The sequence below is a fragment of the Falco naumanni genome, chromosome 3 (assembly GCF_017639655.2).
Source record: "Falco naumanni isolate bFalNau1 chromosome 3, bFalNau1.pat, whole genome shotgun sequence".
In the NCBI taxonomy this organism is placed as follows: domain Eukaryota; kingdom Metazoa; phylum Chordata; class Aves; order Falconiformes; family Falconidae; genus Falco; species Falco naumanni.
Genome location: NC_054056.1, coordinates 50,463,766 through 50,486,303, shown reverse-complemented (window position 1 = coordinate 50,486,303; position 22,538 = coordinate 50,463,766). Strand labels below are relative to the sequence as shown.

Sequence of the window (22,538 nt, the reverse complement as noted above, 5' to 3'; positions counted from 1 at the left end):
AAAAACAACCGCTAGAATATGCACGGGGCTGGTGCTACTCAAAAACAAAGGGGAAAAAACACACCCGAACACCAGAATTTCTATAAAGAAAAAAATTCAGGATTTAATCAGGCTATCACATAGGATAGCTATAGGAGAAAAAAATAAGAAAAAAACCCACAGGTAGGCATGAGAGAACAAAGAAAGGCTTTATTAAATAAAGCTCCTACTTCACTTTGTATCCTTAATGACAGAACCTTATTTCCAGGCATACTTCAGGCCACGTAGTGACCCTGAGGTGTTGGCACTTTGGCATGGTCCCTTCTAGTTCCCAGGCCTTCAGTCCTCCTCTGAGGCCTGGCTCGCTGCTTCCTATCCTTAGCCCGTGGTTTCTCCACCTCTCTCATTGGTAAGGCTGACACTTGGCTGACACCACTGAGCTCTTCAGAGACAAACCCCTTGGCCGTGGCTAGTAGCCTTCTCCCAGGAGAAAGGAGAATTTCTTCTCTCCTTGCAAGGAGGTCTCAGTCCAATTCACTAGAGCATCACAGAGATTCACACACATAGTCAACTGAGGTTGCAACACGTCTTGCTGATTATTTCCCTAAACAAGGTGCATATTCACACCAGAATTACATCTATAAACCAGGAGAGACAATGCAGCTTGTGTCCTGCTCAGCATAGGGGAAGAAGCTGCCTGAATCCAATGCAGAGGGATCAGGAGTCAGACGTGAGGCCACTCATTACACCAAAATAAGCACTGGGGAACATGAAGAGAGACTCAGGAAAATTTAGGACTTAACGGAGACAGAAATTCAAATTATGATGCAATCACTGGCCAAAACGGTGGGAAAGCATGAGGTTGGAAGAGATACATCAGATGACAAGCTGCAACAGGAATCATCAAAATGTGAAAATAAAAAAAATCTTGGGCAGGAAGACAGAAATTATGGGAAGAACTTTGATAAATCTGAATTTAAGGAGTAGGGGGCTTGCATGACAAAGCTATCGGAATCTAGTTTAAGATAATAAAATGTAAAACTATTTTTCCATGCAACAGTTAGCAGATGTGTCAAATTCTTCATAATGGGACCAGTGGATGCAATAATTTTACATGAACCCCAAAGAGACTAAACGAAAACTCAGATTTACTGCTGGCTGCCAAACACACAAACTGCAATAGGTTCAGGAGATCCCTGGACAAGAAAAAATGATTCTGAAACTTACTGCTAAACATCTGGAAATCTTTCAAATACTGCAGCAGGATTTTTTTTCTACCCACATCCGACTATCCGTACACTCACAAAACGGGACAAACATTTTAAGCATCCTACCAGCATGCCAGGCTAAGTGCCACTGACTAGATGTAAGAGGAAGCGGAGAGAAGAGCTGCTGTTCCACCCTGGGAACGTGGAAGCAGTGTAAGACACAAACCCTTGACAGAGCTATTAAATGGTTTTAAGACTCATCTACAAGCAGACCTACACTGACACATGGGCACACAACCGAGACCCCCACATCCAGCTGCAGTTTACTTTTTTTAAAAAGGCTTAATGTTAAAAGAGCATTAAGGTTAAAAATAAGCTAGCATTCAGTTTAGAAAGTGACAGAGAAAGTTGCTTACAGTCTTCAGCTTGGCTTCTTTGTGGATGTGCCTTAAGAGTATGGTAATATTGTATGCCACGCTTTCTCTAAAAAAATCTATGCCTTGTTCAAATCATGGATGAATGGATTGATCAGGACTATGCAATGAAGGATAACACAGCCTGACCGGTTCCTGCCTTATTTATTGCATCATCTGTAATGTGCACAGTGTATGAGGCATGAGATGGTTAAAAATAGTATAAGAAAGGATTAGCTCACAAATTCAGGTAAAGAAACAGGTTCTAAAACCTGTTTTAATATAATACCTAAGTATTATACTGGATTCACCCCTATTTGTATCGCAGAGGTTCTGTGAAATGCTAGATAAATACTTTTTAAAACTAAGAGGACAGGAAGTCAGTGGAAACATTTATCCCAAGTATCATCAGATGAGGTATTAATTTACTTTTAGAATAGAAAAAAACCCCACATTCATAGCGGAGGTTTCCCTCAACCCTTCTTTCTGCTAGTTATCACTAGCCCCGCAAAAGTTCAACAGCGAGTAAAAGACTAAAAGGGCAGTAACAGCTGCAGAGTGATACAGCATCATGTGTCTTATTGAGCAGCACATAGACCCATCCAACCTCCACAGCTCCACTTGCACTTACAGTGAAACTAAGTCAGTCCTTTCCTTTCAAGAGAGAAATTGCTAAATATTCTGAAAAATCAGTGCCCAAATGTTTCATGCTGAATTCCTGAAGTCAGTTCTATGCACTTCTGTCTACACCTTTTCCTTGTCTAAGTTCCTCATCTGCAAGTTGGAAAAAGTATCCCTCCTCACATCCTACGGTTGTGAAAATACTTAAGCACAACACAGAATTCCATGGGTGGGGGGAATCACTTTGTTTTCCAAGTGGGACATAATACATTAGACAAGACATGGTGTCTTTTACTGAAACAACAGGGACAAAGCAAAACATTATGTAAACACTCCTCTAATGAGCACGATGCACTCAATACAGAACACAGGATGGGAAAATAACATGAGATCATGTAATCAAAGACTAGACAACATATACGTCACAACAAATTAAGGCAAAGACCAATGTCTTTGCAATATTACAAACACAAGCAGAACAGCACTGCAGCACACAGGTTTGTTTAAATACAAGTCTAACCAGTTGTTGATGCCTCAATTATCTTAGAACACAAATGTCTACAATGTAGCTAAAGCTGCTTAATTTTGAGGTTCGTGTTAAAGGAAATCGAAATAAGATAAGGAAAACAGAATTCTAAAGAAATAATTCTAGAACAGATGTTGCTATACTACAAATACATTACAAACCATTTCAAAAATCTTGATTTAATGTATTAAAACTACCATGGATTATAAAGAACTATGTGCACTTTTAAAATAAGTTTTCAAGATGCCTGTAACTACATGTTAGACATTTCACTAAAATTTTAAAAATCCAATTTATAGGTGGAAGAGTAGTAATAAGCATATTCTAACCTCCCTTTTATAGAGCAAATTTTTACTGACAATGGGAACTTGTTCTCAAATTGCATATATGTGAGACCCCTCCAGTCAGGTAGTCCAAACCTACATTCACTATGATGAATACGTGTTGTAATTTCCATAAGGTTACCTGCTCTCCATGAGAACCTCTCTACTGAGGTTTAGAATTCCACCTTTAGGTAACCTGCTCTGTATGTGAAATGCCATTAAAAGAAAAGCTGAATATAATTAACTTAAAAATCACTGCTTCTCTTGCCATTAGCATAGCAAATATTTTCCAGTCACAGCAGCTATGCAATGCATTCATCACTTCCTGCTAACTTTTCTTTTAACTCCAGACAGACCTCACTACTTCTGTTCACACTGTTGTTACTTTCAGGTTGGGCTGTATCACACAGTTGCAAAACAAACAATTGCTGTTTGTGCACAAGTGGTTATTTCTCAACTACAGACTATTAACTTTGTGCTTCCTGACCTAAACTAGCTACCAACTGATTTCTGGTTCAGGTTTAAAGCATTGGTTTTGACTTAGGTAGTCATAAGGAGTCTTTGAGTAATTTAGAGGTGTGTGGTAGAACAACCCTGGCAAACCTTATTGTAGCCATTTTAGAAATTGTCCTTTCACTTGTCCTCCTGTAAAACACACTGCTCAAACTCAGACAGCAACACACCTATCAAAGCACTGCAATTTTTGCTTAGAATTTGGATTGGGTTTTTGATTACCTTGTTGTTGTTGAGCAATAAAATTGGAAAAAAAAAGCGTACTGAATCTCAAAACCCCCTGAGTTCAGTCTTCTAGTATTTTTAAAGTAAAACAACAAAAAGCAAACGCAAGATTCACAGTTCCCCTGAGGCACTGATACCATCATCCTTTTGTTCTTAAATATGAGGGTTACAGAACTCAAGAAATGTAAGATCAAGGGTCTGGCGTTTCTGTTCAGGAAACTAAAATCCAATTCTCTCACCAGCCAGGGAAGTGCTTCCAGCACCATAGTAGAAAACATTCTAGCACAGGGTGTTCCTGAAGCTTTACAGAATTATTTCAACATTTGCAAGAGAATATCATCAGAAACCTAACTTAACTTAGACTATGGTAGGTGATCCCATTTTAAATTCATTTCATCAACCATTCATCACAGATTTAAAGCAAGGCCTCCCACAATTGTTTCTTTAATTCTAGGTTATAACACCATTCTAAACGGAGCTTCCCCTCCATTTCTTCCACTGATACTTCTGTTCCATACAGAACACGTAAATATTCATAGGCACAGCCACCAGCTGATTCAATCATTTCCCAAAAAGAACCTAACTGCACTCCAGGCCTCAACTCAGTGGAAATTTAATAAAATCAATACAATTTATTTATATATTATTAAATTAAGTACACCTCCTCAAAATTGTTCAATGACTAAGTCACTGTGTTAGGAAATCGGAAATTAACCTCCCCTTCAGATGAAGTCAGCAAACCCAGATTTTCTGTATCCTCAGAAAGTGCTTTAACCACTGAGACACTGATAATAAACTGTCCTTCAAACACACCAGGAGCAGAAAACTTCCCAAGATTCTGTACACCCAGCAGACAACCAGTGCATGAGAGCAGTGCTCAGGAAAGATAAGGTTCTAGGACAGGAACCAGAGGAATTCTGCCCATCTCTGGTCATCAAACCGTGCTGCTTTCCATCCCAGAACAACTCTTCAGTAAGACCTGTTGTAACTTCAAGCAGCTGCACAACATGTTACGGAGCCCAAGAAAACAGAAGGGTGTTACCAGGATGAGATGGCATTTACAATGCAAAGGAGCTGCAAGGGAAGGCAAGGATGAACTGAGCTACTGGCAGCTGTGAGCAACCTGCCATCTGAGAAGTTACCCAACACCTACACATTGTGGAGTGGCAAATATGGTGATGTGTTTGCATTTGGTTAATTTGGTTTTTAAAAGTAAGTTCCACATAACTGAGGTCTGTAACTTTAATGCCTGCACTAAGCAAATTAACACACACTATGATAGATAAAATTAGCTGAGACATGAATACATATGTCATGCTTGGAAAAAAGACAGAATGGTTTCTGAAAAAAAAAAGCATTTTTGCCATACATATTAAGGGGTGGGTGCACATGAACATGGAAGAGCCGATAATACTTAGGACAAAGGACTCCAGGAAACTAAGCAGCCAGAGTGTAGGAATGAAGGTCCTTAGGTCAAGAGATAATTGGTGTAAAGGTAGGAAATGGTGGGTAGAACTAACTGATCAGCTCATACAGTGGAAGACAGACATCACTGGAGGTTCACGAGATCAGTGCTAGCACTGGGCTCTACAGCCTATTCAGGAACAATCCAGAAAGAGAAATGACAAAGCCCACTAATATTATTACAACGTTATTTAGTGTACTAAAGCACTTAGTATAGTAGCATGCAGCTAATCAAGTCTACTCTTTTTTTCTTGCCAAAGCTACTGAGTCAGTTCATCCACCTACAACCTGAAGATGACACACCACCACCTTCCAGACGTACATTCTGTTGTTCTGCAGCTCATCAGGATACAAACGAGTAGTTCTTTTTGCCCATCCAGGAGTTCAGTTAAGACCCTGGAAATACGAGCAGCAGAGAAAAGTGATTCTTCCACAATAGCCAGAATAATCACACTGCATCCAAGGATCATAAAGAAGTTGTTTACACTGCACAAAACAAGGCCAAGACTTCCCACACAATCCAGATTGTGCGGATCACAGTATCCTGTGGATACACAGGACCACAGATGTGTAGGACAATACCCATTATCACTTGTGGATCTGGTTATCACTGAATCTGAATACCACTGTGATCCACCAGGCACTGTATTGAGAAAAATCCTTTACTGATCCACAGGAAGAGGTGAAGAAAAGGGTTCCTCTTTCTTTTGGCTTCCTGTTTTTATGACCTGTGCCATCTATGAGCTCTGAACACAGCGTATCTAATATCAGCCCAGAGAGTTAATCTATGACGACAAAACTGTTCAGCTACTGATCAGTATCCTCAGGAGCACAAGACTTCCACAGGACTCTGGAGCCAAGAGTACTCCATTCAAATTCTTCAGCACACCACTCAGGGGTCACTGTTTGAGCCCAGGAGAACTGCTCTGCTACATAAAACAATGGCAGGACAACGCTGTGCAGGTATGTCTTCTAGCCCGCCTCCTCACAGGACTGCTCTGAACATCTCATGTTTTACAGACACGTAGCCGCGTAACTAGTAGCAGTGCTGTCTGCCAACCATTTTAAATAGTGCTCACATGTAAAAACATCTGTCAAATATGAAGTTAACAGAACAATTAAGGAATTTGTTATTTTGGAGAGCTTGGCAAGTATGTTACGATACATCTGAAACACTCCCATGTTCTCATTCTCAGGAGCCGTGTGTGTATAAACAATATACACTGGAAGGAGCAAAACCACGTGCAACTAACATACAAGGATTGTTGTACCTTTACAGAAGAAAACCATAAAACATTTTCCCCCAGTGTAGGCATGTACTTGCACTACTGTAAAAGATGTTCTTTTAAAACACTAAAAAGTCCTGTGCCGGTATTTATCTCAGCTTTGGCATAGTTTATTCCTGTTTAGCTTTAATCAAAAATAATTTCTGTCAAATTGAAATGTAACTGCAATAAAGTATAAACTCAGGTTCCTGCATCAACTTAATCAAATCAATTTTGCATTAAATTGTCAACAAGGATCAGCACTTAGTTTTCATACCAGTTCTTGAAGAGACAGGAAACCAAGACTGTCACAGACTGATGTAGAAATAATTTTAAAATTGATAAATAAATAAAACCCGAATCTTTGAACACCTCTCAAACCCTGTACCCATCTTATCATTCACACCAACCTAGCTCCAGGTAGCACAGGTCCTGAACATAAACTCTGAGAGCAAGTGAAGGGGTTTTATCTTCCTTTTCCTGTAACAGGTTACCACGTAGGCAATGGTTTGTTAGCGTGAGTTTTTTGTTTTAACTTTCATTACTCCTTTTGTAGGATCAAGTGTTTCCATTTGAAGACGTGGCAAAATACAACAAACATCTGCAAGGAATTACAAGGGATTTGGGGAAAAATATGAACCCTATTTTAAGAAAACAACAATTTGAACTATGCATTGTTAGAAGTAAGCCTGTCAGCTACTTATTTGCTCCATGCTTACAAAGGTTGTCTGAAGAAAAGAACTGCTTACACATTATAAATGAGAGCACAAATCGGAAGAAACATTCACTAATGAGCAAACAGCACTTACTGACTGGTGCAATTTTAAGCGCAGCAATATAATTCTTTTCCCCTTGGTTAGGAATATCAAACTACCAGCAACCACCTGGGGACAAATTTAGATGGTTGTGTCCTTAAACACAGGCTTAGCCTTCTCCCTCTCCCAGGTCCTAGACCTTTGCGTAACAGTAGCAAGGAAAAGGAAATTTGCTGGGCAGATGTGGATGAAGGAATGCACTGTAACCCATCCCAGGATCCGATTCTCAAGAACTATGGTTCCTTTCTGATCTTGCAGCAAGGGAAACAGATCATTCTATTATCCTTCATCTTCACTGGCACCAGTCAGGGAAATGTCAGCATTCTGAAAGCACATTCTTCTTTTTATTTTATATTCAACAGTGCTTACGCATTTTTGTTACCTTTTTAATACTTTCCTCCTCCTTTTTTGTTTCTTAATTGGGGGTGTGTGAAAATATAGCCAGAAAAAGCACTTCACAGTGAACACAAACCCTACTATTCTTACATCTTTTCTTAGTAACCCATTCATATAATTACTACACTCTCCTATACATGTATGCTTTTTGACTTACTCTCCAAGGTGTATTGAGTTGACTTTCCATTGTACCACCTGTAATGACCTGAAAGTGTCTGGCTGGTGGTTTTCTTTGTTGTTTTAAAAACAAAAACAACTTAGCTTATAAATAAAACTAAAATTTGACCAAAATATCTTCCTTTTTTTTTTTTTTTTTTTTTTCAAAAAATACATTAAGATCTTTTCTATAATTAATTTATATGAGAATTACTGTATTCATTTGCTCTACCAATGTTGTTATTCACAATAATGGGTTACAATAGGTTCCAAGTTCCCTCCAGCCTGCAAATACTTCTTGGGAACATAATATTTTTCCTGTCTACAATAACGCGTTCAGCAAGTCTTTAATGAAGTAGTATATAGGCTCTTCATTACCTGCATTTTGCATTCTCACTGTGCCTCCTAAAGCTATACTGTCAAAGGTTGCAGATCACATAACTAGGATGACTAAATGAAGTAAGAGTAATACTTAAAAAGGAAATATCTATAGAAAACTTTAAACTCTATTATGACCCTAAAACATCTCTGGGTAATGTATTTGGAGACACAGTATTTTACACCTTATACAAACAGACGTTAAAATGTCCATCCCAGTTTTTTTCTAAACACCAGATTCTGGATGATTACAGGAACGAACAAGCATGCCTGGCTGCTTGATGAGATGCCAGCTGAGCTACCTCACTATTGTCTGGAAAGCAACAGAATACTTTAAAGGTACTACCTCTGAAGGAAAGAGTCCATTTACAGTTACAACAAGCAAAATGCAAGTTACTCCCAGAGTTATCTCAAACCTGTGAGGACTGGGAACTCCCACATGATTTATGCCTCACTACAAGAGTGCACTCAGCTTTTATTTATATGGTCCTCAACCTTCTCCTTTTCTACAGCAACAGAAACAACAACTCTTTCCCCAGCAGGGAAAGAACCCTACAAGAATAAGAAATGGCCATTTGAAGCCACTTGAGATCTCATTTATGGACACTACTTCAAGAGACAAATGCCATAAATTAAGTCCCATTGTTTTTTATCTGGGCAGTGAAACATTATCTGTCCAATTCTTTATTACAGTGAAATGATTTCCAGACTCACTGTTCCAACGGATAAAAAGTTCTACCAAAATATAATAACTATTATGTATAAACAAGGCACACAAATAAATTGCACTTATGTAATTACACTGAATAGGTTTTCCTTATTTGTACCTCAAGACATGTTAAGAGGAGACAGAGAACTTTTCCTGTAAAGTCAGCATTCTAACTTCCTGGTTTATGTATTTGATCACAATCTCATAATCTGCATTTCTTAATCCATATTTCATAGAATATATATCACAGTAAGTACTGAGATTATACATTAATCATCTTAAGTATCCTGCCTTATACAAAAGCAAAGAAAAAGAGAAATGTGTTTGCAAGAATATATGCCATTCAATCACCACAAAGTCACTAAGAAGTAGCAACCAAAACCACTGAGCCTAACCAATGGTGAAAAATGGCGCTCCTCTGCAATTCTTACATACCAAAAGCTGTACAGTAAACAGCAGACTTCCCTTTTGTCAAACAAACAAAACAATCTACTGTATACAGGAAGGTGAGTTTACAACATTTAATAAGTTTCCATACATGACAAGAAGATTTGCCTCAAAGCCAGTCTTCCAAAAAGTATCAAAAAAATAAGCATATGCCTCACTGGTCCATTAAAATAAGCCCGCAAACATTCTGAGGCTGCCCAATAGCCCTACAAACGTAAAAAGCGGGCTTACACAAAAAATTCTTTCTAGCTTTACCTATAACACTGCTAAAGTTTATGGCCTTAGTCCCTACTAGACCATCAATGATCAATACATTTCTTCACTTCCTGGAGAGAACTGCCTAGCTGTCCACATTCACATCCTCAAGCCATCGCCAGAACTCCACTGTTGAGACGAAGCTAAGACTGGAATTTCAAACCAAAGGTCCGCTCATGCCAAATGTCACATATGCCCACACAACACTATAAACCCTTAACATTTAATTAGCAGAGAAGTACTATTTGATTATTTACCAGTTATTCCAATAAATCATGCATTAAAAATAAATATTGAAGTTAATTCTTTGAGAAACATGACACGTTGCATCAAGGTGAATGGTTTGTCTCAATACACCGAAGTATTGCCACCTAAAGACCACAGAAAAATTTCATCCAGTAGGTTCAACGCAGATTTCCTAAAATACTTCCCAAACCCCTCCACACGTCTCTGTAAATTTAAGCTCATCAGAGGCCGACTCAGAGAAGTCATCTCCTTCAGAGAAGCTGCTACTTCTCATTTCTCTCAGTCTGAAGTCACAGATTGCTCACTCATGTTGCTCCACATCTTTCCTCACCTGTTTATGTATGAACAAAAGTGGGGAGACAGATTTATACGCCAAAACCCTGGTCTCAGCACCCTACCTGCCTGGATTTATTCAAGTCACTTACATCTCAGGTCCAACACAGCAGGCACAAGGTAGGCACTGGAGAAGAACAGCAGGGAAATTAAGGCAAGACAACACCTGTCCCTCAGTTTCACCTGAAACTCACCAGCTGTAGCTTTTCCAGTGACCCAAACAGCAGCAAAGTCTGTCTGTTGGCACAGAGATCAATTAGCATAAATCTGTCCATGCTCATACGAGCACCCAAAATGGGGCGGCTGCATTGCAGCTTTGTTTTCAGAACTGTCCTTGGCCTGTGCTAACTGCTGAAGCTTTAGTGAAAATAGACCAAAAACATGACAGAAACCATCCTAATAATTTAGCAGTACAGATAATCACTCTCCCAAACTCAGAAACCTTCCCATTATATGTGGAAATAGCGTCAACATTATCTTCATTCTTGGCCCACAGAGCCCACCGTGGCTGTCTTAATGGTCTCCGACAGACCACCTGGCTATTCATTTCACCATCACAAAAATAAGAAGTAGAAGCGATTGAACATCTTCAAAATCCATTTCTAATCAACAAAAAATCCTAAAAGTTAACACACTATTTATAATTTAATGTTACCTCCTGGTAGCATCACAGGGCTGTGGTTTAAGACATCTGGACACATTCATTATACCTACTTTTACAGTTTACACACATACACAAAAAGCTATGAGTTCCTTGAGTTTATAATGATTATTCCTGGAATAACTGACAGTCTTATTATCATCCATATGTACTCCCAACAAATCCACCTTAATGCAGCTTCTCCCTGGCAAATATATATAGGCATATATGTGCATTCTCAGATGCATGTAAAAACATAGATGCTCTGCTAGTCATTAATAACGCAGAAATAAAGGCTTTTGAAGAAATTAATAACAATTACCAAACACAGCAGTGAGCCCCTGATGCTCCTGAATGCAATCTATTTAAAGAATGACAGATAAGCAGGTGGCACAGAAGAAAAATTTATAAAAACGCCCCCCCTCACCCAACAGAACATGAATCTACTGGAAGAAAAACAGTGCCATCTACTGACAACACTGGGTTTACTCATAAATGATGTCTCCCAAAGGACTGATTTGTATCACTTTCCGTATGCAAAGCTATCCTAATCCTACAGAAAGCATCCCATGAACCAGATTGTGGCACGGAACTGTGAAATTACATACATTTTGTTATAGCACTGTTCATTTAAAAAACTTGCATGTTAAACTCCAAGCATCCCAAGAGCAGTAAATGATTACCAGAAGTTACCTAGTCCCTCTACTTCCTTCATAGCTTTACCCTCTGCCATCCACAATAACCTTTGTCCAACCCGATTTTAAATATCTCCAGTGAAGTACATTTACACCCCCTTCCTACACAGCACATTGCCATCTCTCTGCTTTTAGAAAATTTTGCTACCACTCAAACCAAACAATTTTTCTACATGTAAGGTCTGTATTTCTAATCCTGCTAAAGTCGTGTTCTCCTGTTCCTTTTCAACAGCCTTTCACACACAGGGCTCCCCCTCCTTCCCAGCCTGATTTGCCTAACAATGCCAATTTGTCAGTTCCCCAGTATCACAATTTACAGACTATTGGTCTCTGTCTGCTCTCATTTAAACTGAGTCCAGTTTGTCCCTATCGTTACAGAAAAGCAAGCCAGGAAACTGGACACAATCCAGCTTGGCTTTTCTGGTAAAGGACAGAAAATTTGTTCATGTATCCTATGTGCAACGCCAGATTATGAAGCCTGTAAAACCCAGCTAAGGTTCACATCTAGGAAACCTACTACTTCCTTAACTGTACCTCTTTTCCAAGGAAAAAGATACATCAGACATTTCTGTTCTTGAGAAGTTAATATTGTTACTTATCCCCTATGTTTGCATGCTGAAGTCACCAAAGCAACTTTTTTTTTTGTACACCCTCCTCAGCAGCTGCTAACATTTCTGACATGATCTTAGTTCTAATTCTTTAAGGCATCCTAGGATGAAGTCTTTAGGATCAAAAGAAAAAGTCTACAGTTGTGACAATAAGGAAAAAAAAAAAAGTAGTGTCTCACAAAATAAACCTCACCTATGTATCAAGAAGCTGAGCTAAAAAAAGGTGTCATCAATAAGCCCTTTAGAACTTGTACAAGTTTCAAGTTGGCTATATAGGTGATAATGTATTTTCAATGCTGTTGCATTCACTTTGTCTGTAAGACTCATTTTATTCTTTCCAAGGACTTGCATTGTTTTCAGATGTTTTTCTAAATAAAATTGATCAAGCTTCTGTTTTTAACAGCATCCTTGCAATGAAGTAGGAACAGCCTTATCAAAGAAAAACAACACTCAATCAAAAGTAGTATCTCTTTTCCCAAGTTTCATCAGAATTTGCAATCTTCCAGAAAGGAGGATTGTTAGGGCTTATCAATACAAGAAACTGCGCTAGTATAACTGCATCAGTACTTGGGTTTTTTTCATCTAGTTATTTCAGATTGACTTCCTGGGTAGATAAATCACAATCTTTGAATCCAACTTAGTGTAAAACATGTTTCAAGTGCCGTAAGTTAAAATCAATATATCTTTTTTGCACTCCAAAAAGTGAGAAGTTGCTCCTCCTCCTCTGTTGACAGGATATAACCTACTTTTGCTAAGAACACCACCCTCTGACTGCCTCTTGCACCTTCTGCTTAAAGAATCAAATGCCCGCAGCCCACCTGCAGCTTTCTGATAATCTTTAGAAAAGTTATATTACTACTATAAAAGTCTACCATACTGAAAATCCAATAAGATCTAACAACAGAATAAGCATCTAAATGCTTATTGCTGATTCTAGTTCTTACAATGACTGTCTTTGAATATGATATGGTTTGCCACTGAATTTCCAATCTATGGTAGAGAACTTCTAATTTTTTTAAAATAAAATTTGAGGTCCACCTTCCCAAAACCAGACAACTTCATTTTTATAGTGGTCATGCATTATATACAGGCTATTATAAATTTCATCACCATCACTTCACATTAGTCACCTTATTCACGTGTTATACAGCTAATTCAAATAGGTCTGCATTTGACAGTACATTACGTTGTGTCATATTTTAAATAAACAACGTTTAAGATCTAAAAAGCATTAAGAAAAAAAATCACTTTAAGCATAATTCATAGAAGTTTAATTCCTGCTTATTTATCCAAGGTTCAACAATACTGAGCAATAGAAAAAGAGCAAGTGTATTTTTTCCAGAAGCAGCAAAGTGAAAGACCCTTGTAAAAACCCTGCAAGCCTAACACTCACTTTGGCGGAACAGTGGTCTCTCTCCCTGACTTTGTAGGCAAACTCACCCTCTTTCAGGCCAGGACAAAAACAAGACCATGAATAATTTCTAACAAGACACTTAAACAGCCAAATCACAGTTGCTAGGCAAGTGTAGTAATTGTAAGCAAAGTTAAGTTTTAAAAAGTTTGAAAGTAAGCAGAACTTGAGAATACACATTAGTTGGTCATTTTTCACTAGAAACACTGTCAGGTCAAAGTATTTATGAGGAAAAGCTGAAATCAGCAGCAGAATAAAAATCACCAGCAATGACATTCTGGGTAGAGGTTGCTCAACACCACGTAGCCTTACAGGTAACTGGTATGACTTTGTGATCAAGCATTGGAGAAAACTGATCAGTGGAAGGACACTGGAAGTGAAAGGCTAGGAGTGAAGTTTGATGGAAGCACTAACTTCCTTTGTGATGCCAATTCTTGCACACTATATTGCCTTCTCCTGTGCAAAGCAGTAACAAAGTTCACAATGAATAAACGTCCACAGTCGGTTGTGTGGGTTTTTTTTTGTCTGGTTGACTTTCCCCCAGCCCCGCAGCAAACACAAACCACTGTCGTACCTCATGTGCAGTATCCCGATGAGGGTGGCCGCCAGCTCGGAGGACATCCTGCCCATGATGCAGCAGCGGCTGAGGCCGGCGAGCAGGCTGGCAGGCAGGCAGGGCAGGAAGTACACCAGCTGCACCAGCCGCCGCTGCGCCTCGGCCGGCAGCAGGACCAGGGTACCATCTAGCGGATCTGCCGGCACACATAGGGAAGCAAAACGCTGACGTGCCACTGCTTTTCCACGCGCAAAACCGCTGGGTAACAATCACACAGCAGAAGCATCGCAGGCGAAACTCTGCAGCAATCCCGCAAAGGACCCCACTCTCTTCTAACTACTCTTAGTTAAAGGCCTACAGCACTTGCTGGAGGGAAGACAATATAACTAACATGGCGGGGGGGGGGGGGGGGGGGGGGCAGAAAAGAGAAGCAATGCTACCAAGAAGTAGATTTCACAAAACCTGAACCTTCTAGTCTGTCCAAGTCCTACTGACTCGACCCAAAGATCTAACTTTTTTACTAGCCTCTAGGAAATGACATACAGTTCGTTTCAACCTTTTCTAAAAGGGACTAAACCAATCTCCACCCGTCCCCCCTGCCTCCCAACTATATGCTCTTCTAGGAAACATCAATATTTCCCACATATTGCAACTTCCCTGCCAAGTGATGGACAAAATTAATTTCACTGTAGTGTAAAAGTCTTACCATATATTCGAGCAGCAGTGGCTTGTAAACTTTGCAATAATTCCTTGTTTGAACGAGAAGCAGCAGAATGAATGATGTCAATCAGCTGATTTGAAAGCTCAGGGTTTCTCAAGCCAAGCAGAGCAAGCTGCTGAGGTAAGCCAGCCAACCAACGAGATAAAACTTTACTTCGACTTCTAAAGAAAGAGGGAAAATTAGTTGGGGGAAAAAAACCAAAACATAAAAAACCAAAACACACAAACCAAAACAACAACCGCCCCGCAAACTTACTCTCTCCAGTTGACTAAGTTGCTTTAATGACAGGTACATTTAAGTTACAATAAACTGCAATACTGTGATGTGCTGAGAATACTTCACCAGAAGATCTGAGAACACTGGTGTGCCACTACAGCTACATCAGAAGTGTTTATCTGATCCATAGCTTTTGCACTGCATATTTTCAACTCTTCCAGAAAGTATTTGTGTGAACTGACCATATGCTGGCAAATCAACACTTCCATTTGTCACCAGTTTTATTGGTTTATATTTAATGAGTTATGCGTCAGGCTAAAAAGCCACGAGACTACTACAGCCTTAACACCACTGAACCCTCCAATCAAGCTACTACTCTTTATAATAGACTTTCAAATTCAGTTCTACCCTTGCTGGCATCTTGCTTGTCAATTCCGATACCACTTAAAGCAAAACAAAAAAATAAAACTGATAGAACACAGCACTAAACAAACCTTATTAACAAGTTTATTGTTTCAAGACACTCTCCCCTTCACCATGCAGCTATTCATCATTCGTCATCGAGGGCTATCATGTCAGTAAAGTACAGTTTGCTCTCGCATACACGCTAGCTTGTTCCCGATTACCCGCTTTGTCTTTACATGTTCATATTAATTCCAAGCAAAGGGCTGCACAACCTTTGCAGGGACCATGCCAAGGCTCATCAGCCTGAAATTCCCCAGATTCTCTTCAAGATGGGTCAAACAGCAGTCTTTTCCCAGTCATACAGAACCTCCTGCGGTCACCATGGCTTTCCATGGACGACAAAGTGGCCTCACTTTCACAAGACAACTTTCTCAGCACCCTTGGGTTATGTCCCTGCGTATCTGTCTGGCCCAGGTGTTTCATTACATTCAGCTGATCCGATTCTTCACTTGCTAAATTTAAAGAGACTTTTTACGTAAATTCTGCTGGAATGTTTACCTTTCTATTGACTCTACCCAGAGCTTCAGGCAAGCACAACTGAGGTGTTTGGGACAATTCAAACATAAGCAGAAAGAATCTATAGCTTAGGTTGCCCCTGCAGCTCTTACAATTTGGGCTTTCTTGTGCATAAGTAACTACAACGGAATGAGGTATCAAATGAGCTTGTTCACAGATTACAATACTTCCATGTATCTTCTGCTAACACTTAGTATCTTTAAAATCTATACTTGTTCCACACACACCCCCCACCCCCCATCCCCAGTACCCACCCAGCATATAGGAGAGAGATTAATCACAGAACTATTGTTTGCAACTGCCTGGCTGAATTTTACATTTTAAAAAATCCTGTTAGTTGCTAAATGCACCAATTTGTGTTTTGTACAAATACTTCTCTTCCCTCTTCTACCATTCCCTCAGGTAATCCAGTTCTTCTGGTTTATTTCTCATTTCCCCTGGTCAGGTAGTGTTTCTAAACTGTGTGTCATCAGAAAGTTTCTATTGGCATACTCCTGTTTTGTGTGCCTGTCATTAATGATAACATCTAGTTTAGCTTCAAAGGAGCTCTGAGGAACTGCACAGGCAGACTCACTCCAGTTTTACCATTTCCACTATTGTTACCTGTGTACAGTGTGTTGCACTGTACACGCTCCTACTCTCTAGGTGAGACGCCATCTTTTATACTAAATACATATTGCATCACCTGCCTTTAAAGGTAACAGAGTTCTTACTATCAGCATTTTCACGTTCCAGTTCTCTTGAGCCTCTGGAATAAAATTTACCTAATCGTCCTCTTTTGCATTCATTTGACTGCATTCAACTCAAATTTGTTTACAGCACTGTTGTTTTCTTATCTGAGGACTCTGATCATCCTTTGTGTTTGACACAAATTATAATAATCTTTATGGGAAAATGTGACACTTACTTATATTGAAGGACAACCTCAATTCACCCTAATTTCAGACCCACTTCTTCCCTTATCCTATAGTGTGGTGGTTAAGAAGCTTTTGCTGTTTTCACATTTAGGAACTGCTACTTCTAACCTTCTTGTCAGAAAAGTAGGAATGAAACCAGTTTGCTTATCAATTCCTTTTTTCCCTTTCTCTGTAAGTGCTGTTTACTCTAAACACCCCCTAAAAAATGGTCAGGAAATAGAAAAAAACCAAACTCAACCAAACCCAAACCTCAGACCAGTTCTTCCTTAGCCCTAGAAAAATTTTCATTTGTATTTATGACTTTATTCTCCAGACCTCCTTTCCCCATTCCAATCAACTGGCCTTCAGGGCCAATACTTCAGGGAACTTCACTAATAATTTTTTTCTTTCCTTTAAATGTCTTTGGTAAACTTGACAACCTCCATTACAGATCTGATTTCATTTATCTTTTCTAGCTCAAACTTTCAGTTTCTTATAGAATCTTATAGATCATATCTTCAGTAGTCTACAATTTCTATGACACCCTGTCTTATCAAACCAAGTATCATTTATAAACCAAAAGCATTTTCATCAGCTTACTATTGAAGTGATGACTACATGAAAGAAGCAACCAGGTGTAATCAAGAAGTTCAAAGTAGGTCTTTGAAAATGTCAACAAGAGTACCATAATGATGATAAAAATTATTCCATTTTCAAAAGACAAGATCGCTCACCAAAAGCTTTTCAAGGAAACTAGGTATCAGTGACATAAGAGGGAAGAGCCTTGCATAGAGAGATTGTGTTTAACAACAGGAAAAGCCTGGAGAACAGACAACTGAAGTGGGTGAGTTGGAGGTGGGCTCAAAAGAGGGCTCAAGTCACTTGACATGTAAATGGTGGATGGGAATAAAACAGTTGCTTTCTCTTCCCACAAAAGAAATGGGTGCTGGTATCAAATGAAACTAGAAGGAGCCATGATCAAAACAAACAAAAGCTGGTCTTCAGATAGCTGAGCTTTGTCACTCCTTTCCAAAGGATGCTGCAGCTGCTCTTGATTTAGGCAGCTCCAAGGAATGACTAGAAGAGCTCATGGAAATAACATCCACCGAGGGATACTAAACACACAGAAGCTCTGCACTGTGAGGAAGCACAGGCTTCAAAATTGTTAGAAGCTTAAGAGTAGTATGGAACAGTAATTCTTGCCTTCTTTCTATAGCATCTCACATAGGTCAGCAGTGTGGAAGGCAAGCTGTAAGACTAAATAGCCTTTAAGTCTCTACCAGTATATATACATACGTGTGTGTACATACACACTGGGTATGCATGTATACACACAATGACTACACATATGTGTGTAGTGATTAGGGGTGAAGATATGTCCTGGTTTCAGCTGGGATAGAGTTAGTTTTCTTCTTAGTAGCTGGTGCAGTGCTGTGTTTTGGATGTCGTGTGAGAACAATGTTGATAGCACACTGGTGTTTTGGGTCGTTGCTGGGTGATGTTTATACTGGACCAAGGACTTTTCAGTTTCTTGGGCCCTGCCAGTGAGAGGGCTGGGGGGGCACGGGAAATTGGGAGGGGACACAGCCAGGACAGGTGGCCCAAACTAGCCAAAGGGATATTCCATACCATATGCCGACATGCTGAGTATATAAACTGGGGGAAGAAGAAGGAAGGGGGGGGACATCCGGCATTATGGCATTTGTCTTCCCCAGTAACCGTTAGGTGTGACAGAGCCCTGCTCTCCTGGGGGTGGCTGAACACCTGCCTGCTCATGGGAAGTGGTGAATGAATTCCTTGTTTTGCTTTGCTTGCGTGCACGGCTTTTGCTTTACCTATTAAATTGTTCTTATCTCAACCCTTGACTTTTACATTCCTTTCCAGTTCTCCTCCCCATTCCTCTGGGTGAGGGGCAGTGAGCAAGTGGCTGCGTGGTGCTTGGTTGCCGGCTGGGGTTAAACCACTACAATATACTAACATCATGACCAAAATATTAATTCTGAACCTTGTAATAAATCAATCAAGTTTTCTTTCACAGGGCAACAATAGCCAAAAGCTTCTACCTAGCCTTTGAATCAAATACACCTAAAAAATAAACACCTACACTTAAATGTCCTTGGAAAATGTTCCAACAAAACTTCTGCTCCTCTTAAGACTACTCTTGACAAGCTTCTGAGAAAAAAAATAAATATGGAGGAGAGCAATCACAGGAGGGCTGAAGGAGCTATGACGTCAAACTAGATGGAATAACATGAATGTCATCCAGGATCTACTGCACAGTACACATCTTGCAATAATGAAAAAAACCACTTGTTTTTAAAGGAAAGAAATGAATCAGTACAGCATACAAGCATTATGTCATCTTAAAATGTCTTATCAGACATAAGTGCAATTATCCTTTTTGCAAAAAATTTTTGAAATTTCATTCATCTGTTTCTAAAAAGTCACAATTCCATGTGAAGACTAAGAGGAACAGCAGAAAAACTACTGCTATTTGTGACATCTAAAGATAGAAAACTAAAGCTTTCTAGATAGTTAAGATGATCATGTGAAACTGGATGAGATGCTCAAGACTTCCAGGTAAGTAGAGAAAACAGTAACCTCTGGGAAATTAGCTGGTCGAGAAAAGTAGGAAAATGGGATATTCCCAAGCCTTTTTTCTGTTTGCCATTCAAATTCCCCATACTTTTTTATAGTGTTCATAGGGTAGTGTTAGATGTTTCTGGCTGCAGATCTAATTACACGTACAACCAGGCATTACTACAATGTAAAATTTAAGGAAGCAGAGTAGTTGCAGAAGACAACAATTTTCCGAAAGCTTGACTCTGCTACTGGATGCCAGTACTTCTGGGGACCCTGAGGTTTATTTTTTACCTAGCAGCAGAAACAGGTATCATGGATATGATCTTACATCTCTTTGCTGTTCTCAAACGAGTTAGGATTGATGCAGCCTGACCTGTGTTTAAGGATTTTACGTAGCTGGAACCAGATGACCTGGCTGAAAAACACCCTCTGGAAAAGTTAAGACTTGGAAATTATTTGGACAAATTTTGTTATGAACAGTAACAGCAGCAATACAGAAAATCCTCTCCTCTTACTTAAAGCACCCCAGATATCTAATAGAAGTATGAAACTGGGAACCCAAACGGTCAAGAACATTTTCCTAAACCTAGTCTCCTTAGGACCACATACCCAAAACAACAGAATACTTTTCTTAAAGAAAATAGGTACAAAAGGCTAGACAGGCACTACCAGAACCATCAAAGGCACTAAGTCACAGGTCCACACACAACCTCAGGCTGAAGTAATGAAGTGCACCATGGCTACAGCTGCACAATCCTGACACATCCACCGACTACTGCACAGCCAGTAACGAGCTTGCAGCAGTGTACTTCAAGTTAAAATTGAAATCCTTAATATCAATCTAGTACTGAAGTTACAAAAAAAGACAACTAAGCTAATACACATCAATCTCACAGAGAACCTGAACTTTCAAATTTCAGTGACGCAGTGCCAAAACAGATTCAGAATGAAGTTTTATAATGTCTACATAGAAATCCAGTATTCTAACTTCTGAAAGAAGCATACTATGTTGAAATGGGGAAAAAAAAAAAAAAAAAAAAAAGAAAATGTTTTTTACCTGATTCTTTGAGTCCTCAAATCTTCTTTCAGGTAAACTCTGCTAAAGAATTTCAAAAGCAATGTACGAACTGGAAAGAGGAGATTCCTTTGCTGGTACAGTGTATATACTGCTTTTATCAAGGGTTCTGTTGCCACTAGAAAGAAAATATACAAAAATCTGAAGTAGTGCTTCTTAATCTTCTGATTTTATATATACACACACATATACGGAAGACCTATAATCCGTATCTGCAACTATTTACATTTAACTCCACAGAGAAGTATCAAAAATTTTTAAAACAACTACTGGACAGACTTCTAAACCATTGAAACATCATCATCTTGCATAGCTTCTGAAAGAGACACACAAAAGAACAGAGACAACATGCAAGTGAAAACTTCAGAACTTCTTGAAGACAAGGCCGTGCACAGGTTGTGAGGCAGCTAAGAACTAATGAATTCATGCTTTCCACAGCCATCTTCCACATTCTTTTCCCCTAGTGCAGTAACATCACACCAATCTTCTCCTTTATACCTCACTTATGCCCCCTCAACCTTCATCATCACAGTGCTTTCAGTTCTCTCTATACTATCCCTTTCTCCCTGCCACACACACCCCAGCCTTACCAGCTCTCCATGTCTTTGAAGCAGCTGGCTACGAACCATATTTGCCAATTAACCAGAAAATACACACCTCAAGAGGCCACTGGCAAGCCACTGCAAAAAGAACTGCTAAACTCCACTGAAACCTTACCTTCTCCGAAGCTCTCATTAGCTATGTGTTATCACCAGACTTAAAACAACGTATGAAAATTCTACCCTTGTAACAAAGTTGGCTGAAACCAGCCACCAAGTACAGAATTTACTAGTACACTGAGAAACAAACCTAACATTTTCTTTAGAAACTGGACTAAACCACTAGATGTAAAAATTAACAAAACATGGAAGAAATATCTGAACTGAGAGAAGATAAGCATGGAAAGAATGGGGAAGCATCTGAAAACTTAGAAATATATGAAGGGTATTGAGAGACCTGACTCAATTTGTCTCAGAAGAGCTTGGGGTCCCAAGGAATTCACGGCTGCCAAGACAATACTTAAATAGCAGCAATCACTTCCTTATCTTCATAGACTGAGACTGCAAAACCTTTATCTTTCCATCCAGATGTACAGAGCAGTCTGTATTCAAAACCAGATACAACTGTGTTCCATACTGAACACCACTTCTGCCTAGAGAGGCAACAATGCTTCACGCTAAAAATGATTCCAGATCCTGTCAGGGGCTGGTCTTCATCAGTAAAACTCTTAACCAGGGAACAGATTTAAGTTATTGTATAGGGGTTCTCTGTAAAAGGCACGCTATAAAAAGTGGATGAAATGGCACAGTCATACTTCAGCATAACGCAGGGAGCTACCTAGAAGCTGAAATCTAACATACTTGTCAACAGAAAAATACATCAAATATTAGAATGGATTTTAATTATGATAAATTATTAAGTTATTTTTATTGCATCAGGAGCATCAACTTATTCAATTCACATACTCTTCAGGTGAAAATTCATCTTGGATAGTGTTTCTTAAACAGAACACTGGCTTATTCTTAATTGAATAACAATTACCCCATTGCATGGGTTTTAGATAATTAACGATCTGTGAACTGAACAGATACAATGAATAAATATTCTAAGTGTGTAGGACATTCAGACACCTTCCAACTCTCTATGGCACATTTAGTAAAGCAGGTCCTACTGTTTGAATTGCTTCATATGAAAAGGAGAAGTTTAAAAAATGGAAGCAATTTTAAAAGTATTCTTAAGAAGTAGTACTTAAGAGGTCCACATTGTACAGACTTCCAAAATGCAGCCAAAGTTCTCATGATTTTTAACATATTTCAGTTTTAATTGGCACATGACAAGCCTTCT

At 39.3% G+C, this 22,538-nt stretch overlaps 1 protein-coding gene across 5 annotated transcripts in view; it reads right to left on the bottom strand.

Annotated features, from left to right (window-relative positions):
- TEX10 (testis expressed 10) overlaps nucleotides 1-22,538 on the bottom strand; it is a 60,133-nt gene that overhangs the window by 19,035 nt on the left and 18,560 nt on the right. For 4 of the 5 annotated variants that reach the window (XM_040588889.1, XM_040588891.1, XM_040588892.1 and 1 more), the window contains 3 exons: nucleotides 20,637-20,772; nucleotides 14,889-15,064; nucleotides 14,201-14,378 (listed from right to left, as the gene is read on the bottom strand). In XM_040588889.1, coding sequence (XP_040444823.1) covers nucleotides 14,201-14,378; nucleotides 14,889-15,064; nucleotides 20,637-20,772 — 490 coding nt within the window. The remainder of the gene's footprint in view (nucleotides 1-14,200; nucleotides 14,379-14,888; nucleotides 15,065-20,636; nucleotides 20,773-22,538) is intronic. The other variant, XM_040588893.1, reaches the window with a different exon arrangement.